Below are 20,239 nucleotides of genomic sequence, written 5' to 3' on the forward strand. Positions count from 1 at the left end.
TGGGTTAAACCAGCGCTGTTGTGTTTGGACCTCCCCCTCCACATTCTGCTGAGAGGGCCTTGTATATCAGCCCTAAATTCCTACCCCTTACGGCACCATTGGCTGGGCTAGGTGGGTGTTCCAGCAGGCTGGCTTGATGCTGCAGCGGCGGCGGGCGGAGATGACATTGCTCCTGCCAGCTTCTCTCTGTTTTCTTCCCAACCTGCCCCAACCTCCAACCTTTCTGCCTATCTAGGGAGTTTTGAATTGAAAGGCAACAGCCGGATTTTGTCATGCACTTTTCCGTGTTGCGATGAAACCATTTGAGAAGAAGAGTCACTAGAACAGAACGATCTGTTTATGCCGTCTTCTGGAAGAGCAGCTGCTCAGTGTTGCTGGATTGCAAAGGGCAGTGGAATCGTTTCTGGCGGTTTGTAGTTGTGCCAGACAATGCCACATTAAAGAGCCCACATTAAAGGCACCAGACCCATGTGAAATCGTGCTGAAGTTCTGATGGAACTGAACACGAAGTCAGGTGCATGGCGCATAAGCCAACAGTTTGTACTTTCCCCCACCCCTTCAGCTTCTACCTTCTCCTAGAAATAACATTTATTTGTGTGTGAAATTGGAGAGAGAAGATTTTATTGTTTTCTTTTAAAAAACGGAGAGGGGAGAAAAGTGCATTCAGCTGCAGGATTCTTTATCCAAACCCAACTTCTGAGCAATATGATGCATTCAGATCCTAGGGATGTTAGTCAGGCAGGGAAAATTGAAGTTGATTTCTTTTGTGTAACAGCTGCACAACCAGGAGGCGCTAAGGGCCATGGTGAAGAAAGCGGAGCTGGAAATCAATGGCAAGGTGATGGAAAGAGCAAAGAGGCTGGAAGATCCTGTGCAGCGGCAGCGCCACCTGGTGGAGCAAGAAAGGCAGAAATACCTATACGAAGAGGAGAAAATTGTGAAGAGTTTATGGTAGGTGAAAGGGACTTGTCCCTCCTTGTCTTTTGAAGTGGGGTTGTTCAGAGAAAATGCATGTGAAATGCCATCCAGAGCTACTCCCTTATGAGGAAAGGTTCCAACACTTGGGACTTTTTAGTTCAGAGAAAAGCAGAGTAGGAGGTGAGACGATGGAAATTTATAAGCCTATGCACAGCACTAATAAAGTGGGTGGAGGAAAGTTTTTCTCCCTTGCAGCCCTAGAATTCTTGGACATGCAGTGAAGTAGAATGTTGGAAGGATACAGGAATGTAAAAGAGATGCAGCACCTTGTTAATGGTGGCCACCAACTTAGATGTCTTCAAAAAGAGATTGGACAAATTCATGGAGGAGAAGGTGACCAATAGTTAAACAGGTAAAGGTAAAGGGACCCCTGACCATTAGGTCTAGCTGTGGCCGACTCTGGGGTTGCGGCGCTCATTTCGCTTTATTGGCCGAGGGAGCCAGCGTACAGCTTCTGGGTCCTGTGGCCAGCATGACTAAGCCGCTTCTGGCGAACCTAGGCAGCGCACGGAAATGCCGTTTACCTTCCCACAGGAGTGGTACCTATTTATCTACTTGCACTTTAACGTGCTTTCGAACTGGCAGGAGCAGGGACTGTGGGAGCTCACCCCGTCGTGGGGATTCAAACCGCCGACCTTCTGATCGGCAAGTCCTAGGCTCTGTGGTTTAACCCACAGCACCACCCGCTTCCCAATTCCAATACTAATTCCAATAGCTGTTTTCTGCCTCTGTATAAGAACAATATAAAAATAAGGTAAAATACAAAAAAAATCTTTTTTTAAAAACCCCCCCAATAAAACCCATTCTTAAACATGTGCAATTAACATTTGATAACATTTTAGGACAGTTTTCTTAAACAAAATGTATTGGACAGAGAGATGAATGGAGTTATTCTATATACACAAAATATATAAGAATCAAACATGTATTTTTAACTCTTTCAGGCTAAAGTCTTACTCACAGTTCCTTGGGACTGAATACCACACATTGCCATGGCCTACAGCCATACAGATTTCCCAAGGGTTAGGATCAGGGTTTATATTTAATGCTCAAGTAAAAAATACTTTCACATGCATGGGCTCTTGTCCAGTGTGTGTAGCTCTCAAGCGATTTCCCAGTTGATTTTGGCTTGACTGATTGAGACATGTGGGATGCATCCAGACCACCAGCCTGCATGATTTGCAGCCTTTAATAGGAGATGGATCAGGGGTGGAGGGGAGAGATGTAGTGGTTAGAGCACAGGTTCAGATGTGGGGGAAACCTGAGGCAAAGATGCATTCTCATCTCTGAAGTCCAGCCTTGGGCAAGTTGCCACTCACAGTGAACATGAAGCACAATTGCAATAGCACTTTTTAAAAAAGAAAAAGAAAGAAAGCATAAGAAGAGCCTGTTGGGTGAGGTCAGTGACCCATCTTTGTCCTGATGCTGGTGAGAAACCCTCGGCCCTCTTCCATCCTGCAGTTTCCAGCCACTGGTATTGAGAACCATTACTGCTTGCAGCTTGTGGAAGTCGTTTGTAGTCATCAAGGCCTAGTAGCTATTGAAATCCCTCTCCTCCACAAATTTGTCTAATCCTCTTTTGAAGCCATCTGAGTTGAGGGCTATCACTGCTGCTGGGGGACTGAGTTCCATAGTTTAACTAGACTCTACATGAAGAAGTCCTTCAAGCCTAAGCAACATAACAAAACCACCAAATTCGTTCTGTATTTGTGTTTATAAAATAAAAACAAGCAAAATCTCAACAAAACTAAACAGGTTTTCAATGGGACTAACTCCCTGATTAAGTGAGCTTTGTACAGCAGCCCAAGAGTTTACAACAAGACATTTCTTGATATATTTTAATTGATTTCTTGCTATTGACTTGGCCATCAGCTTAAACTACCTTTCTGTGAAGGTGACGGGTACCTTTGCTGATTAAACTGCAGCAAAATCAATCCCCTGTCCAAATAATTCTTCAGTGTACATTTTGTTAGTTACTCATTAGCAAATTAATTGTTTTTATTACTCCTCACAATTTACAGAATGCTGCATCTGCAGAATGGCTTCTCTGTTTTCAAGGGTGATTTTATTATCAGCTTCTGTCTGACACTTTCAATCCTAGTGCTTTAGGAATTGTGTCATTTTTGCCATTTCCAGGGATAGCACAGGATCCTACTACCTTCTTTGAAGGCATGTGATTCTGGAGTCCACAGGTGTCTTGCCATTATCTGAATCAGTTAAGCTATTTCGAATGACTTTAAAATCTTACTAAGCTATACAGTGTTCTTCAACCTCGGGTCCCCAGATGTTAGTGGACTACAACCCCCATCATCCTTGACCACTGACTAAGCTGACTGTGGATGATGGAAGTTGTAGTCCACCTACATCTGGGAACCCTGAGCTACAACTACCCCACACAAAAGAATCATCAACACTTGCAATTACATTGGTTCCTGTGCATAAGGATCTCTTAGCTTGCAAGCACAGGTCATGGCCTCTGGTTGCTTGAAGTGTCCTGGTACATATCTAATTTCTCGTGTGTGTTACTCATTTGCCCAGCTTTGAAATTAAAAGGTGAAGTATTCTTGCGCTGCCATAGTTGCACCTCTTCTGAGCCTTAACCTTCCTCTACGCATCTTTTCTCTTTCTCCCACTCTCAACTCTGACCTCATCCTTCTTTTTTGTGCAAGAACATCTGTGTTCTATAGAGACCCTAAAATACCACAGGCACTAAATATATGTTAAGCAATAGTAATATAGCTGGTGATTCCCACAATGAGACAACATAGTAGTTGGGCAGGAACAGCGCAAATGGAAAAGTGTTAAGTGACTGTATCTTTGCTTCTTGTATTTGACTGGCTACTCCAACTATCACATACTCCTCTGCATCCATATATTTTTGCTCCAAGAAGTGTTCACAAGAGTGCTGTGTGTGCCTGTGTCAAAACATTTTCTATAGGTTTCAGCTCTGGGTTGTTCTAGTTTTACAGTATTTTACTGCCGCAGCGTGTGAAATTCTCGTACATCTTTTCTTTAAAATAATATAAAGCATTTTTAATTCATTTTGGAGACCCCCCTTGTAGACCAAAAGCTTGCTTGCAGCAATTGTATTCGTGCATATCTCAAACGAATCACTGAAATTAAACCGAAATGCTTGTATTTAAGCTGATTACGCTCCTTTGACTTCTGATAGGATTAAATCAGCTTAGGCGGCAATACAAGCACACATTATTTGAGTGGCAAAGCATCACTCATCATTTTCTTGGCCAACATGCCTATTCCTCTCAGAGAGTCCTCAAAGTCCTGTGAAATTTGCTGCAACAGCTGGCCGTGCAGGCTGCTCATGAGCTGGTAGATGGGCTGGCATAACCTCTCCTTATCTCCCATCCCCAAAGTAGTTTTGCAGCTTGATCAACTTACAGTTGCAACACAGACAGATAGATTTGTGCAGAGAGAGTTGGAAAGATGTATTCCTTGTCTGTCTGTCTGTCTCTCTTTTACATCAAAGAAACCCTAAGGTGAGATACCAGTGATTCCCATCCAGGCACTGGCAAGCCTCAGACCTGCTTATCTTCAGGAAGGTGGTGGCTTTGGGTGCCTTCAGATCATTTCCAACCCTTTGAATGAAAATGCAGCAGAGAGAAGCTGAAGCAGGAGAAACACTGGCGCTGCTGCTTCTCTGCTCCAAATTCCTTTCCCAAAGCTGCTTTTTCTCTCTGATAAACAGCTGTTGGACATTAATTGAGCTGACATGTGTAATGTGTAGTTCTACCCTGCAAAGGAAGCGTATATATTGCACTGAACTTCTTTCCCTGGGACGTTGGCAAGTACTGCTCTCTTGCTGCCCCCTAGTGACTGTTTTTCAGACATTTTAAAGATCCTTGTTTCCTTTTCATGGTTGGTTGTGTTTTTCTTACCCAGATTCTAGTGACCAGGCAGATCGACTGCTAGGTTTCTGCGGATGCTGGCACACACACACACACACACACACACACACACACACACACTCTCTTCATTTCAACTGAGAAAAAGGCAACAAATCAGATTTTTGAAACATTCAAATTACTTTCAGATTTGATGTATTTTCTTCACTGGATGTTCTTAGCCTGTGCAGTCGCACATTGGTTTTTGAACAACTTGGTTCTCGAACATTTTGCCTCCTGAACACCGCTCACTCGGAAGTGAGTGTTCTGGTTTGTGAAGTATTTTTGGAAGCTGAACATCCAATGGGGCTTCAGCGGCTTCCGATTGGCTGCAGGAGCTTCCTGCAGCCAATCAGAAGCTGTGCTTTGGTTTTCGAACATTTTGGAAGTCGAACGGACTTTCGGACTGGATTTTGTTCGACTTCCAAGGTACAACTGTAATTCTGTAGTTTAGAATTAGTACTGGGGCAGATATTACATTTCTAAAGACTTTCCATTGTTTTTTTGGGGGTGGGGTCATGTTTCGTTCAGCATGTTTAAGTGGGGACTCTGGAAAGATTGCAAGTTCTCCTTACTTGTGATTACAAATTTTGCACATAGAGTTTCTTGCATCATGGAGCCTAATCCTACGCTACACTGCTAAGTGACACATGAGTATCTTATTTACAGCAGTTAGCTGCCTGCAGAAGCTTCCATGGATGTGAATAAAATTATTTTATTTTTAGCTAATACAGTGGTATCTCTGGATTCGAACGGGATCTGTTCTGGAGCTCCGTTCGCATCTAGAAGCAAACGTAACTAGCGACGGCACGTCTGCGCACACGTGCGTCGCTTTTCGCCGCTTCTGCGCATGCGCGTGACGTCATTTTGAGCGTCTGCGCATGCACAAGCGGCAAAACCCAGAAATAACGTGCTCCGTTACTTCCGGGTTGCCGCGGAGCGCAACTCGAACGAGCTCAACCCGAAGCACATTCAACCCGAGGTATGACTGTATATTAATGAATCCTCACATCTAGTTTTAGCTAGGATTGCTGATAAATGAATTTCCCTGTAGCCCAGACAGGTGTGTTGAGCAAATCTGTCATCTGTTGACATACTTTTCTTAAATATGCTGTTCCTGTTCCTCATAACAGTTCTGTTCACTTGCGTTAAGAGGAAATATTTAAATTACAATCCTATGCATGCCTCCTCTGAAGTTAATCCCTCTGAGTTCCCTTGTGAGTGTGACAGCAGCCTTTTCCAACCTGGTGCCCCTCCAGATGTTGCTGCCATCATCCTTCACCATTGCTCATGCTGGCTGGGGCTGATGGGAGTTGTAGTCCAACGGCATCTAGAAGGCACCAGGTTGTCAAAGGCTGGTGTACAGGATCGCAGCCTTAGCCATTTTACTACAATATTTCTGTTTTAATTGTTGATTATAGAAAATCGTTTTTAGCAGGCAATGCTCTGAAAGCCAATGGGCTGCTCTGACCATTTAATATGTAGTCTAAGAGTAGTTTAAAATACATATTTCTGCCTCTAACAGCCCTATAGCTTTAGTGATAATATAGATTTAACCCACTGTAGCCTATTCACACAGCTGGAGAATCTTGAGGAAAATAATCATAGGCTGAAATCCTGCCTTGGAGTCAATCCCATAGAGCATAGTGGGGCTTAGTTCTGAGCAAATATGTATGTTTACAACTGCACTGTGGAATATAAATCATATAGATATATTCATTATCGGAATTGTTTATACTGTCAAAGACTTAATCAGAACACAAAGCAAAAATAGCATAAAGCAGGAAGAATAGCCCATATATATTTTGGGGGCTTTGGGCTGTCTCATTTGGTATGTTTCATATATGTTAATAAAAGAAATGTGATTTATTGTTTTTGGGAAATGTACTTTAGCAGAGATTTGCAATTGTATATTCACATCAGCCCTATGAGCTCCATCATTATTAATGTAAAGAGCTTCACAGCTGCCACATAACGTATTGGCCTGAATATAAGCCACACTTTTCCCCCATATTCCGACCGTGAAAAGTTAAAGTGTGGCTTAAATTCATGACAGTACAAAAGTTAGCTTTTAAGATATCACTGCTGAAACAGACATATGGCAAAACAGAACCAAAAAATGTTTTCTTGCTGATTTGCGAGCTTGAAATTGTTCATTTGCCATTTATGGGTGTGAGTGCCTGCAGAATTGTAGCCATTGTATAGAGATTTGCGATTTTAGCAATTGTACAGTAACTTTTGCAGGCTTGCAAGATCAAAGCCTTAAATTGGCTTGGAGTTACAATTATACCAAATGCAGCAATTTTCAAACTGTAACCCAATTTTAAGGGAGCGGCGGCTTATATTTGGGTATTGTCTTTTTTTTCTCCCCCCCCCCCTTGAATTTTAAAGGTGCAGCTTATTTGCAGGTGTGGCTTATATTTGGGGTAATACAGTATACAAAAATTAGGACGGTATCCCAGGTGCTGAGAATGGATTTTGTCCCTAGTGTTGCCTGTCCACAAAGTCAGGGTTCAATTCTTGTTCTCGCTTTTCCAGTGAGCTGGAAAGTTTTGTTGAAGATCTGAAGAAGGAATCTCTTACAGCCAATAGGATTGTTACACTGAAAGATGTTGAAGATGGGGCTTTTCTTCTACGGCAGGTTGGAGAGGCTGTCGCCACCCTCAAAGGTGACTTCCTTGCTTTATTATTTTATTTGTTAAATTTGTAAAACCACCCTTCATCCATAGATCTCAGGGCCGCTTATATAGACCATTTGGAGATTTTCTCCACCTCTGCCTCGCCCAATTTTTATTTTGGGATGTGTGTGTGGGGGGGGGTGATAATTAGGCCCATGTTGGTCTTCCTTTCTGTCTTAAAAATGCTGTATGACTCTTGTTTTTGCAGGTGAATTTCCAACACTGCAGAATAAAATGCGGGCCATTCTCCGCATTGAGGTGGAAGCTGTGAGATTTTTAAAGGAGGAACCTCATAAACTAGACATCCTACTGAAGAGAGTTCGCAGCATGACCGATATCCTCACCACCCTCCGGAGGTGATATGTTTTATTCTTCTGTTTATTTCTTTCTTCTTCTTTTTACATTATTCTGGACAGGTCATTGGCCGGATGCCATTACAAATAATATAATTGTTTTATATACCTATGTTTCTATTGTTGATGTTTTCATGTTTCACAGGAAGTGATTCATGAATGGAATGGAACGGTGTGAGTGAGTGAGTGAGCGAGTGAGTGAGTGAATCAATCAATCAATCAATCAATCAGGAAAGGGCGGGGTTTTCTCTTATCCTCCTCCTTCCTTTTTGTTCTACAGCCCAAAGAGTTCAGATGAAGATTCTAAGCCTCCCAGTCCTCCTTACCCTAGTAGTTCCCATCGAATTCAATAGGTCTCACTTCTGAGTAGATATGGTTAGGCTTCTTGCACTGTAGGCGTGTGAGATGGGCCTGATGTCAGGGTTTGGCACCAATCTACACAACAGGTGCCTGTGGACCGATAAGAGTGCTCAGTGGTGGAGGTGCCATCAGGACTGGACTTTGTGGCAGAAGTCTAGGACCTCACTCCTGGGGCCCAACAAATACAGCAGTGTTGCATTGCCACATTTGAAGAATTACCCCTAGAAGATAGTTAAGTCCAGAGTCTAAAAATTATCTGCCTGCCCCACAGCTCAAGCAGCCCTGCTGGTTTTCACACAGCTGGCTCCCATGTGTGAGAAAGGATATATTATGCTTAGCTTTGATGCCCCGTCAACACAACAATGAGAAACCCTTTTCAGTCCGGCGGCTGTATTCCTTATTTGACAACTTCTGAGAGCTTCCTGCCAGTAGTGAGCAGTGCTAGAGATATAAACGAGCATGGTGCCAAATGTGAATTTTACCTTTGGCGCTGTGGTCTAAACCACAGAGCCTAGGGCTTGCTGATCAGAAGGTCAGCGGTTCGAATCCCTGCGACGGGGTGAGCTCCCGTTGCTCAGTCCCTGCTCCTGCCATCCTAGCAGTTTGAAAGCACCCAAAAGTGCAAGTAGATAATAGGTACCACTCCGGTGGGAAGGTAAACAGCATTTCCGTGCACTGCTCTGGTTTTGCCAGAAGCGGCTTGTCATGCTGGCCACATGACCCGGAAGCTGTCTGCAGACAAATGCCGGCTCCCTCAGCCAGTAAAGCGAGATGAGCGCCGCAACCCCAGAGTCGTCCGCGACTTGGCTTAACAGTCAGGGGTCCCTTTACCTTTACAGTAGGTTTGATTCTGCACACACTTAACATGCTGCTCTCTAACCAGAAAAGCGAGACATCATCAGAGTTCAAGGCCACTTCTCAGGTAGGCAAAAATGCGTGCAAGCTGGACTAGTGAGGGGTAGGGACTGGCCAGACAGAAGGCTGCATTTGAGCCTGAAGCATGAGATTCTCCACCCCTATTATAAAGGCAGTATCACTTTCATACGGAAAATCACTAGAGGGAGCCCTTTCTTCAATAGAGAAACAAGAAAGTGCTAGCTATATATATACTTCACCGTGTGACCGTCTTCCTCTTATAGGCATGTTACCGACGGGCTGCTGAAAGGTGTGGATCCCTCACAGGCTGCCCAGTACAATGCCATGGAGAAAGCAACGGCGGCAGAAGTTCTGAAAAAACAGGACGACGCTGCGAAGAGCCCCGCTTCCCCAAAGCAAAAGGTTGGCGACCCCTCAGCCGAAGTGTCTGTCAGGTCAGAGGTGATCCCTGTCTCGAGCATGACCGTCCACCATGCACAAAGCTCCCCGGTGGTCATGCATCAGTCTCAGCATTCAACAACACTGGTCAGCAATGCCCCAAATTCTCCCGTGGCCAACAGCCCCTCGGCAGGTTCATCCGCATCACGCCACCTGGTGCCTGCCATGCCAGAGTCTGCTGCAGCAGCAGCCACAGTGACAGCGACCACCCAGCAAACGCAGGCACCTCAGTCTCCCCAAGTTAATGGCTCCACCATGCAAAGCCTTTTTATCGAGGAACTTCACAGCGCCAGTACCAGGAACAGAGCTCTGTCAATTGAGGTACACGTGGTGCATGTTATGGCAGGGAGGGTTTCGGGTGCTATGGGCCATCTAAGAACGAGGCAGGAGAACTCTGGGCTGTCTTTTTGGACGCTATAGGAGTCCTGTTTCTCGAGTGCCAAACTTGGCATGACGTTAATAAATGTCTTTTTGCAAAGATGGCTGGCAGAACTCGGAGCACCTCTGCGTATCTGATTCATCTAAAAGTTTATAAATAAAAAATTTAAATACAGAGTGAAGCCCAAACTGATTTGAAAACATTCCCCTCTCTCTGTGTGTGTTTCTCTTAGAAAGCAGAGAAGAAATGGGAAGAGAAAAGGCAGAACCTCGATCACTACAATGGAAAAGAATTTGAAAAACTCCTCGAAGAAGCACAAGCCAATATCATGAAATCAATCCCAAACCTTGAGATGCCTCCACAAGCCACAGGCTCGCCGAAAGCTGACGCAGCCGAAAAAATAGAAGTCTCTGGTAAGGCTTAGTGCATCCCAATAAGATAGATGGGTGGAGCTTCGATGCTGGCCTCTCTTTTAAATGAGAAAGAAAACAGTAACTATTGACTTCCGAGCTCCAAGTCTTAGAGGAAACATATTGGTGGGAATGTAGGCCCTACTTGCTGATAAGTGGAAGGTGCATAACTCAGTGGTAGGGCACCTGCATGCAGAAAAGCTCCTGGCATCTTCAGGTAGGGCTGGGAAAGAGGATCTGCATGGAACTCTGGAGTGTCTCTGCCTGCCAGAGTAGTTGATAATAAGCTAGATGGACCCAATAGTCCAACTCATTCCTTCCTCTGTCCTTATAAGCAGCCTCTACCCTATAAGCAGAGGTGGCCAACCCCCAAGAGGCTGCGATCTACTCACAGAGTTAAGAATGGGCAGTGATCTACCCCCTTTTGGGGGGTTCAGGTCTAAGTTGTTGAGTTTTTTTTAAAGGAAAGCCCTGTTTTTTGGGGTTCAGGTCCTTTTTTAGGGGAGCAAAATTTCTTTGGGGGGAGCCAGTGATCTACCACAGATGTTCAGTGATCTACCAGTAGATCTACATGTTGGACTTGCCTGCTATAAAGCAATACCTTACAAAGCAATTTTGGGCACAGTGCAACCAAGGATCTGGCACTTTCAGGCCCCATTGATCAATGTTCTGTTCAAGAGGGTTTCTACACTGAGCATCAAACATATTCTTAATTGGAAATTTGAGCAGCACGTTAAATCTCTCCCATCAAACATAAGTGGATTACCATGTTGGTTAACTTTAGGGTGGCAGGCCATGTTTTTAAAACCACTGCACCTTGAATTTTCAGAAGAGGCTCCTAACCCAGAGCAGGAGACCGAAAAGCCAGTGAAGTCTCCACCTCCTCCGCCTCCGCGCCGCAGTTATCTGATAGGATCTGGACTAAGCACAAGACTGGGAGATGTCAGTTACGTGGCCAGGAAAGACAGCACTTTGGTCAAGGTTTGGTGATTGAGGCAATGGAAGCAAAATTAGATACCCAGAACAGGAAGAGCTTCTGGGCAAGACAATGTCTTTCTTACTTAAGTTGCCAATGGGGTGGGGTGTGGGGTGGAGGTTTGTGACCCAAACGGGCATCGAAGGAAGTCTCTCAGGAAATGCATTTCATACAGTAGGCTCTGCCCAGCCCTGCCTTTATGGGAATCATCCTCCCTGTATTCTTATTTATAATAACATGAGGCAGATTAGAAGCTGCGTTCATTCTATGCATGTTCAAGAATTTGCAAATAATCTTCAAGAAGCCAAATATTTAACACAGATTGACAAAATCGATGAGAACAGTTCCATAGAAACCTTTCTAGTGAGCTCTTCTCTGCTTGCTTTATCCATCTGTTTGTTTCATTATCTCCCCCAGCCGCCCAAGGAGATACATTAAAATCTTTCCATCACATAGCATGGCATGGTCTTAGGCTGCCAAATCTAAATGTGATAATTGGCGTTGAATTTCTTCTGGAGGATGGGATGGGATGATGCTTCCCATTCAGAAAACTAAAGAAAATGTAATAGAGGGGAGTATTTCATTTTGTTGGTGTCACGCTAATGGTCGAATTGCTTAAATATTAGTTTTTTTAAATTGTTTGTTATACTACTTAGGAAAGCAGTGAAGATGCTGCTCAAGGAGCACAGCCAAAAGTCCCTAAGGAAGACCATGCCTCTCCTCAACCCCTGGGCACAATTCCACCTGCAAAGGAGGAGGAGGAGGAGGACGGAGACAGAATAATGGCAGAATTACAGGTATGATGAGGCTGGACCTGCAGAGAGATGTACTTTGGATAGCATTCACTTCTGGTCTTTGGACCCAGAGCACAATTCCAAGGGAATTAAGTCCCACTTAAGTGAATGGGCAAGTGAACTCCTTCAGGAAATACACATTGCCGCTCATTGCTGCAGCCTGTGTCAAGATATGGTCTCAGGTGTAACTAAATGGGATAAGAGGGCGAAAGCTTATTTCTATGCCTTTCTTGTGCACACATCCATTTCATATACAGGTACAACTTGGTTCAGGTCAGGAAAAACTGGATCTGAAGGAGGATTTGAATATTTGTGGCCATAAACAGGCCCAAAGATCAGAGTTCGATTCCAGTGGTTTGAACTCTGGATCCTATTGTCAGCAAGAAAGTATTCAGAACTTGCCTAAGGATTATCTAGCCTGCTCGTTCATTGTAACATAGGAATGGTTTCTCTGTGACCTTGCTGAAGTCTAGGGGCGCAATCTAACAACTGTCAGTCACAATCAAGTCCCGTTCTGTTGCTCTTGAGAGCTGTGACTGACTTGGGCTAGATTGTGTTGCTTACTATGCAATTGGTATTGACTACATATTTGACGTGCACTTTGGGGGCACTCTTCGTGCCAGAGTCTGTGGAAGACAAAACTATTCGTTATATTAAAATAATATCTCCACTGGCTCTCACATCTGTCAGTGATTCCAATAAGGAGGTGAACACATAGATGGTTATCAAGCTTCAACAAATCTTCTCATGGGGCTCACTATGATGGCAGGCCCTCCTTGCTGTGGCAAACTAATGAGGTAATAATGTTCTGGGGTGCTTTTATTTTTACCGTTGGTCACAACTTGCTCTTATTCAAAAGGTGTAGCATTCTTGTTATAAAGAACTAGCAGCTGTAGATTCCAGCTCTAAAACAAGGCTGGGGGAGTGCAGCGTGGAGCTTGATTCTCCTTCAGTAACTTTTTTGCAGCCTGTAACATTTCAAACAATTAGTGTGGACTGGAAGAGAGAGAAACCATTATTGAATTTATAACTTTGTATGCCACATAAAGATCTCCGGGTAACATTAGCTGTGGCATAATTGTCAGGTTAAAGGTTTGTTTTAAATAAACCCGCATGACATGAGGCATGTAGTTTCATCAGCCAATGCATATAGTATTGCTGTGCTGTCATTTTGAGACAGGGCTTCACAGCTGGCCAGTAGGAACTAACCCTTAGCTTTTCAGCCTAGACATAATTTCTGAGCCCCTGTTGTTGATATAGCCTTGTTTGATCAGAGCTGGTCCTGAAGAAGCTCAGAGGGGAAAAGCAAGCAAGCAAACTCTTGACTGGAATGGCTCAAGGAAGTGACTTGGCTCTTGATTGGAAAAGGTCTTCCGATAACCTGCCATGTTTTAACTCTCTAGGCTTTCCAGAAGTGCTCTTACATGGATGTAAACTCAAACAGCCATGTTGAACAGTCCCGAAATGACACTCACACAAAAGATGCAAGGCCTGTGGCCTTAATACATCCCAAGGAGAAGAAGGTAACAGTGGCATTTGAGTTCTGCCACATCCTCTTGGCCTCACCTTCTTCCCTTGCTTCCAGACTAACCCTGTGCCTTGTGCTCTCTTTCTCTCTCTCTTTGTGCTGTGTTGGCTGTGTTTTCATGTATCTAGATTTGTGACCCGTCTTAGCACCAAGGTTCTCAAGATGCTACTAGCCTTTAGGAAAACAGAATTAATATGTGGTGAATGACGAAATGTTTAAGTGACTCAACACAAATCTTAGGATTACCTCTGTTGTACAGTGGGGTACAAATGCTCTGAAGATCTGAAGCTTAGGCATTTTTATTTTTAAATTTTCTATCACACCTAATTTTCCCGGGGAACTCAAGGTGGCTAACAAATGTGTAGCAGAATAGAAAACAGGTATCAATCCCCAAAACCAACCAACTGTGCAATCAAAATTCTAATGTAAATCTGAAATAAATTTTAGCCATTCCAACACGAACATCACCTAAGGTTCTCTTCTTGAGACCAAAGAAAGGATACAGTCATACCTCATGTTGTGTCCGCTTCAGGTTACATCTTTTCAAGTTGTGTCCCGCGGCAAGCCTGGAAGTACTGGAATGGTTACTTCCGGGTTTTGCTGCTAAATCGCGCCCTGTGCATGCACAGACGCGGCGCTTCTGGATGTGAACGCTTTGAGTTGTGGGCGTGCCTCCAGGACGGATTACGCCCGCAACTCAAGGTTCCACTGTAGTGATCTGAGTGTCTGTAAGATGCAGTGTTTTAATTTGGCTCTGAGAATACTAAGCTAAGAAAATTGAAATAAAGTAGTGTCCATTTTGCTGCAGACCAGTGAAAAACTGCAATCCTACGTACACTTACCGGAGAGTAAGCTGCATTGACCACAGCGGAACAGTTCCTGAGTAAACACAGTATTGCTTTGAAAGTTTGCTTTATAATAAGAGGAGCAGTAGCTGGAATACATATGATAACACCAAGTGGGGAAAGCAATTGCACGTTTCAATATTGCTTTCAACGCAATAGCTCTAAAGCTCCAGGCAGGCAAACTGTTACACAAAGCAGATTCCTTTCTAATTTTTGCATTCATGGTTAGGGGACTTTTGGGGTGGTATTAATACATGCTTAGTAATTCTGAGATGGGCTATAACTGAAGTAGAATCAGGTGGAATTAAGATGCTGCACCTGAAGAAAAATATAACTCCCATTTGTTCAACTCCCTGTTCCAGGGAACAAAGCCATCTTTTCCTTCCCTAGCAAAGATAAACACAATCCAGACCGTAGAATATCTCAGGCAGGGACAAGGTGCCAAACCGGGGGGAAACTCATAATAGTATGACTATACTATAGACCAGACTAGATAAGGAGGTACTCATACAATCATAGACTTGTGGACCTGGAAAGGACGACGAGGGTCAAGCCCCTGCAATAGCAGGAATCTTTTGCCCATAGTGTAGTTTGAACCTGCAACCCTGAGATTAAGAGTCTCATGCTCTACTGACTGAGCTATTCTGGAGGGCAGCTTTGTATAGGTACACTCAACACCTCTAACTTGGCATACTCAAGGCAGCATTCAATGTTGGTTTCCTGATTTCCTGCAACTGGCGAGATGAAACATGCAGTGAGCCATCTCTCTCATGTGCCCTGAACGGCATGTAGCCCTTTGCTAGCTTTAAATAATAATACTGAATAGCCTTTTGACCCTAGAAGCCAGAATATTTCCAACAACACATGAAACACTTCATGCCAATTGTCCATGTAATGCCACCTAAATCTTTGGCTCTTTTTGACTTCCGCTTGGTTTGCATGAAACCTTTTTCACCTTTTCTCCTGGATCCTTAGGAGGGGTTATGGTTTCCATGACGTGCTAACAAACTACATATGCATGGGGTGGGAGAAAGTTTTAAGTTGCCTCTTGTACAATGATAGTTGTCTTCCAAACTCTTGTACTGTGCTCTGTTTTTAAAATCAAGACACCTGTGTTGAAAAACAAGTAGTTAACTTGCACTTGTGATGGCTTTAGTGTGACAGGATAGTAATTCTGATTCTGGAGACTGATACAGTTGGTGTATCAATGGACAGGGCTGCGACATGGAGGCTCAGCAAGGTTGGCCATTTGCTGGGGGCCTCCTGAAGAGAGCCCCATGGATCTGCTACACTTACTTATTGGGGGGGCAGAGCCTGGAAGCTGCCTTGCCCAAGAGCACTCCAAAAACTGCAGCAGATCTTGCCATGATTGTTATCTAATGTGGATGGAAAATCCTATATTCTCAAATTATGTGACTATACCTTTTTCGTTGTGGTCCAGCAACAATTTTGCTTGAAGTTGTTTCTGCTACGAACAGACTAAAACTGTAGTCTACCAATGGAAGCATCTGTTTCCAGGCTTACTCTTTTGACTCTATATCTCATCATTGCACATCCCTTTGTAGCCCTGCTGGTCACAGTAACAAGTTGGGAGCACCTTTTTACTGAACTAGCAATAATGCATTTGAAATGCAAAGGCAAGATCTCCCCCGCAGCCAGTCACTTTTGGAGCCGTTTTTGCAAACCAGGAGTCATAAATGCACCTCAATACACATGAGGACCGTTGTAGTGTTGCAAGTAGATGCTGGAGCTAGCCAGGGGGTGTGTGTCTGTGTGCAGGGGGAAAGGGCTCTTGCAGCAGTCCCTGCTGCCAAAATGCATAGGCTGTGCCAGCAGACTTACTTAATCCATTTTCAGCAGAAACAGACACCGTTGTACCTCGCAGTGGGAGGTACAACTTCTTTTCCCAGGGTGCTGCCTCTTCAACCACACCCGGTATTATGACCTCTTGCTTTTCTCCATTCCTATAAAATAAGGTATTGACTGTGCACATAAAAATCCACTTTCGTATCAGTTGCGACATTCAACATCAGCAGAGACTGAGGATGAGGGGTAGGAAACGCCACCAGCAATATTCTTGCCACCATCTAATCTAATACCAGGTTTGAATGTGATTGTTTTGCAAGACTTCTTTGCAAGCCACTCTTGAGAGCCTCTTGGGTTAGAAAGAAAAATGTAGCTCTTCTAAATAAACAAGCTCCGAAAGCTATTTACCGTAGGCACCCTGTGTTATTTGGGTAGCACAATCAAGTGCCAAGGGATGCCTTGCTGGGCCTCTCTGCCTTGCCCTGGGGGCTCTCCCTAGGCCATGCCCCTCTTTGCCCCTGCTCCACAGCCTCCTCCAGTTCTTCGCCTGGCTGACCTGTGTCCTTGAACTCTAACCATACCCATGGATGAGTGTACACATAAAAACCTCTGGCTTTTGTGTGGCTGGACCATAACCTACTGTACCAAGATAAGAGAGTCACTTCCGTTGCCCCACCTTCCACTTAGATGTGACCCCTGAAAGGTTGCTCACTGGAGAATGCAGCCCTCCAGCTGGAGAAAAACAAAAACCCCACCCGCTAATCAAATGTAATGGTTATACCAGAGGAAGAGGCCTTTCTGAGCTAGCCAGCTTGGAGAACTGGCTTAAATGTTAGCAGTCAGCATTCTAGTCCAAATGGTGCGGTCACTGTTTCCTAACAAAGTTTAGTCCAACAGCCTAAATGAAAGGTTTCTGTTTCATACAAAACAATTGTTGAAAGGGAGGAATATTATCAAGATGGCACAAATGTTGTACAGGATGTAAAGTCTATGGAGGGGTTGCTTAAAGGACTCATTCTAGAACCCGTGTTGTCTGCCTGCATAGTTTTGTGTATAATACAAAGTTCTACCAAATTTGGAGTAAACCCCTGGAAGAGGTGCAAAAATCCGCTGAAGACCATGGAAATGGCTCTGCATTGATGTAGAAAGTGGCCCGTTCACATTATCTGTACTTTATCTGATGATGTGCTAAATAATTGGGGGGAAATAGTCCCAGCCTTAAAAAAAAAAGTTTATCCCTCAGTAACTAAGTAATGCAACTCTTCCCCCTAGGTGTATGGGGAGGCAACAAAAGATAGTGACCATCCCAAGCACCAGACAGAAGAGATGGTCTCGGATGCTCCCAGCATTGCTGAAAACTCTGCCTTCAGCAAAGATTTGCTTTTGGAGAATAAGGAGTATGCACAAACAAATTCTCTTAAGCTGAAAACAGACTGCTCCATTGTGTTAGACAATGAAAGGAAGACGGGGACAGAAGAAGCACAATGTCCAACAGTTGAAACTGGAAGACAAAGGTCAGCCAATGCTGCACTTAGAGAGACTGGTCATGGTTTGCCCCAGAATGAGCCTCTCAGTGGTGCAGCGGCACCTCCTGTCAGTCAAACAGACTCATACACTCAGGAGGCTTCTCCTAAGTCTCCAGAGGAACAAGAAATGTCTGCTGGGGCCTATAATCAAGTTGTGCTGAGGCATAAGGCACCTAGAAATGTTACCTTAAATAGTATGGATGAGGTAGAGTCGCCAACTAGCTCTCCAAGTGATGAAAGTCCACCATCAGAGAACATTGCTTTCATGATTACCAAAACAGCAGTCCAGTTTCTGTCCAGTGGAGAGGTCCACGATATAGTCAACAGGCAGGGAGAAGATGTGCAGACTGTGAACATTGATTCCAGAAAGGAAGCAACATCCCAACAAGGGACACTAGAGAACCGTGAAAGTGAAGAGCCCGTGGTCTGCTTGGACAAAAAGCCGGTAATCATTATTTTTGATGAGCCAATGGACATCCGATCAGCTTATAAAAGACTTTCAACAATATTTGAGGAATGTGATGAAGAGCTGGAAAAAATGATGACAGAAGAGAAGATAGAGGAAGAGGAGGAGGAGGAAGAAGACCAAGAACCTGAGACACGTGGTGCCCGTAACATAGGAGTTACCAGTGCAGACAGTCCTGGGAGTCATGGGGCTGATGACGCAACAAGCTGCAGATTTGAGCAGGACTTCAGACAACGCTATCTGTCTAATTCAGCGACTCAAGCCAAACACCTTGAAGGGCAGGAAACAGATGAGATGGATCTCAGGAAATCTCCTTATATTTATGCGCCACATCCAGAGTCAAAGCTGGACATTCCTGATACAAAGAAGAAATTCAAGTTTAAATTCCCTAAAAAGCAGCTGGCTGCTCTTACGCAGGCAATCCGCACAGGGACTAAAACCGGCAAGAAAACTTTGCAAGTGGTTGTGTATGAAGAGGAGGAGGAGGAGGACGGCACTGTGAAACAGCACAAAGAGGCAAAAAGGTTTGAAATCCCGAGCAGTCGGCCCGATGACGCTTCAGGGAAGGAGGAGCCAAACCTAACTGTACAGACTTCTAGGACTGAAGAAATTAGAAAGAACACATACAGGACTCTGGACAGCCTGGAGCAGACTATTAAGCAACTGGAGAGCACTATTAGTGAGATGAGCCCCAAATCAGTTTCTGAAGCTCCAGCCCGATCGGAGGGAACTTCTGTCCCGGGCTTTTTCTCACCAAAAGAACCCCTAGCGCTGGAAGAGACTATTGCTGATGTTGAACCCCCCTCAATACCGTCAACTTCACGTAAGGTACTTTAGTATGAGAAATCACAACTCCAGCTGCTTTCTAAAACAAAATCTGCCGTAATAATCACCATTAAGCAAGAGGTGTCTTCTGATTGGTTTGCTTCCTTTCGGGTGGCTTGTTTGGTGCATCCATTAGGTGTCTAACAGCTAATAGATTTGTGTGTGGTTTCATTTTTAAAAAATAAAATAAAATCTCTCCTGCTGATTGGTGATGGGCAATCAAAGGAAGCTTGGTCAGCTGTGGGCGAATCAAAATACCTGGGACTGCCAGTTAAACGTAGGTTGATCTGTAGTTGAGCCTTTGACCTCCATTTTTGATTCCTGGAATTAACACCAGTGGTGTGCCTTGTGGTGTGGATCCTTTTGGTGCTTCCCGTGCATGTCTTGGGGGCTTTGCCTTCTCACTCAAAGCAGCTTTGGCATGGTGCGTCAGCCTCCACCTTGCCCATGCACTGATGCTCACCCCATGTTTCCCTTATCTCTCTCCCCTTCCCCTTGGCACCCCAACCTTCCTCACAGGGTTCAACCAGCACTTCACAGACCAGCAGGATGCCAATCCCTGCAGCCGCAAAAGTAGACAGCAAAGCAACGCAGACAAAACAAGCAAACCGCACAAGCTACAGGATCAACGCCAGTACAGACAGGTAGTTTTACCCTAAACCCAAAGCTTGGGTTGGACTTGAAAGCGGATTGTGTGTGTTTGGTAAATGTGTAAGTCAAGTGACCGACTTGGATGATACCAAATAATGGACTTTTGTCTTCCTGCTGAAATCTGGAATTGGAAATCCAGGGGAATGGGGGTGGGCATGAAAATATTTAATGGTAGCATTGTCTCTCCCCCCACCCCATGCTTGCGCATGTCTGCAGTAAACCATCTCCTGCTTTTTTGAGTTTTGTTCCAGTACTTGGCTGCAGTTTCCTAAATGTCAGCGACGGGAACAGATGCCGTTTGAAGCATTTCAGATGACACTGTCAATACTAACTCCCTGTTTAACAGACCGCAGTGAGAGCCTATTAACCACCCACCAAAACGTTTCCACCCTCACCTAACAACCCTACAAGCATTGCCAATGTTGTGAACAGCCCAGTTTTTGTGGCG

General features: G+C 44.4%; 1 protein-coding gene across 1 annotated transcript in view; it reads left to right on the forward strand.

The window, feature by feature from the left end:
* KIAA1217 overlaps nucleotides 1–20,239 on the forward strand; it is a 375,624-nt gene that overhangs the window by 353,258 nt on the left and 2,127 nt on the right. Inside the window, 11 exon segments of the mRNA XM_081163126.1 lie at nucleotides 776–951; nucleotides 7,419–7,549; nucleotides 7,767–7,914; nucleotides 9,411–9,906; nucleotides 10,197–10,377; nucleotides 11,204–11,355; nucleotides 12,007–12,147; nucleotides 13,548–13,667; nucleotides 17,596–19,143; nucleotides 19,660–19,705; nucleotides 19,708–19,784. Of these exon segments, the coding sequence (XP_081019252.1) occupies nucleotides 776–951; nucleotides 7,419–7,549; nucleotides 7,767–7,914; nucleotides 9,411–9,906; nucleotides 10,197–10,377; nucleotides 11,204–11,355; nucleotides 12,007–12,147; nucleotides 13,548–13,667; nucleotides 17,596–19,143; nucleotides 19,660–19,705; nucleotides 19,708–19,784 (3,216 nt within the window).

This window comes from Podarcis bocagei (genome assembly GCF_964188305.1).
Source record: "Podarcis bocagei genome assembly, chromosome: 12".
Classification (NCBI taxonomy): Eukaryota; Metazoa; Chordata; class Lepidosauria; order Squamata; family Lacertidae; genus Podarcis; species Podarcis bocagei.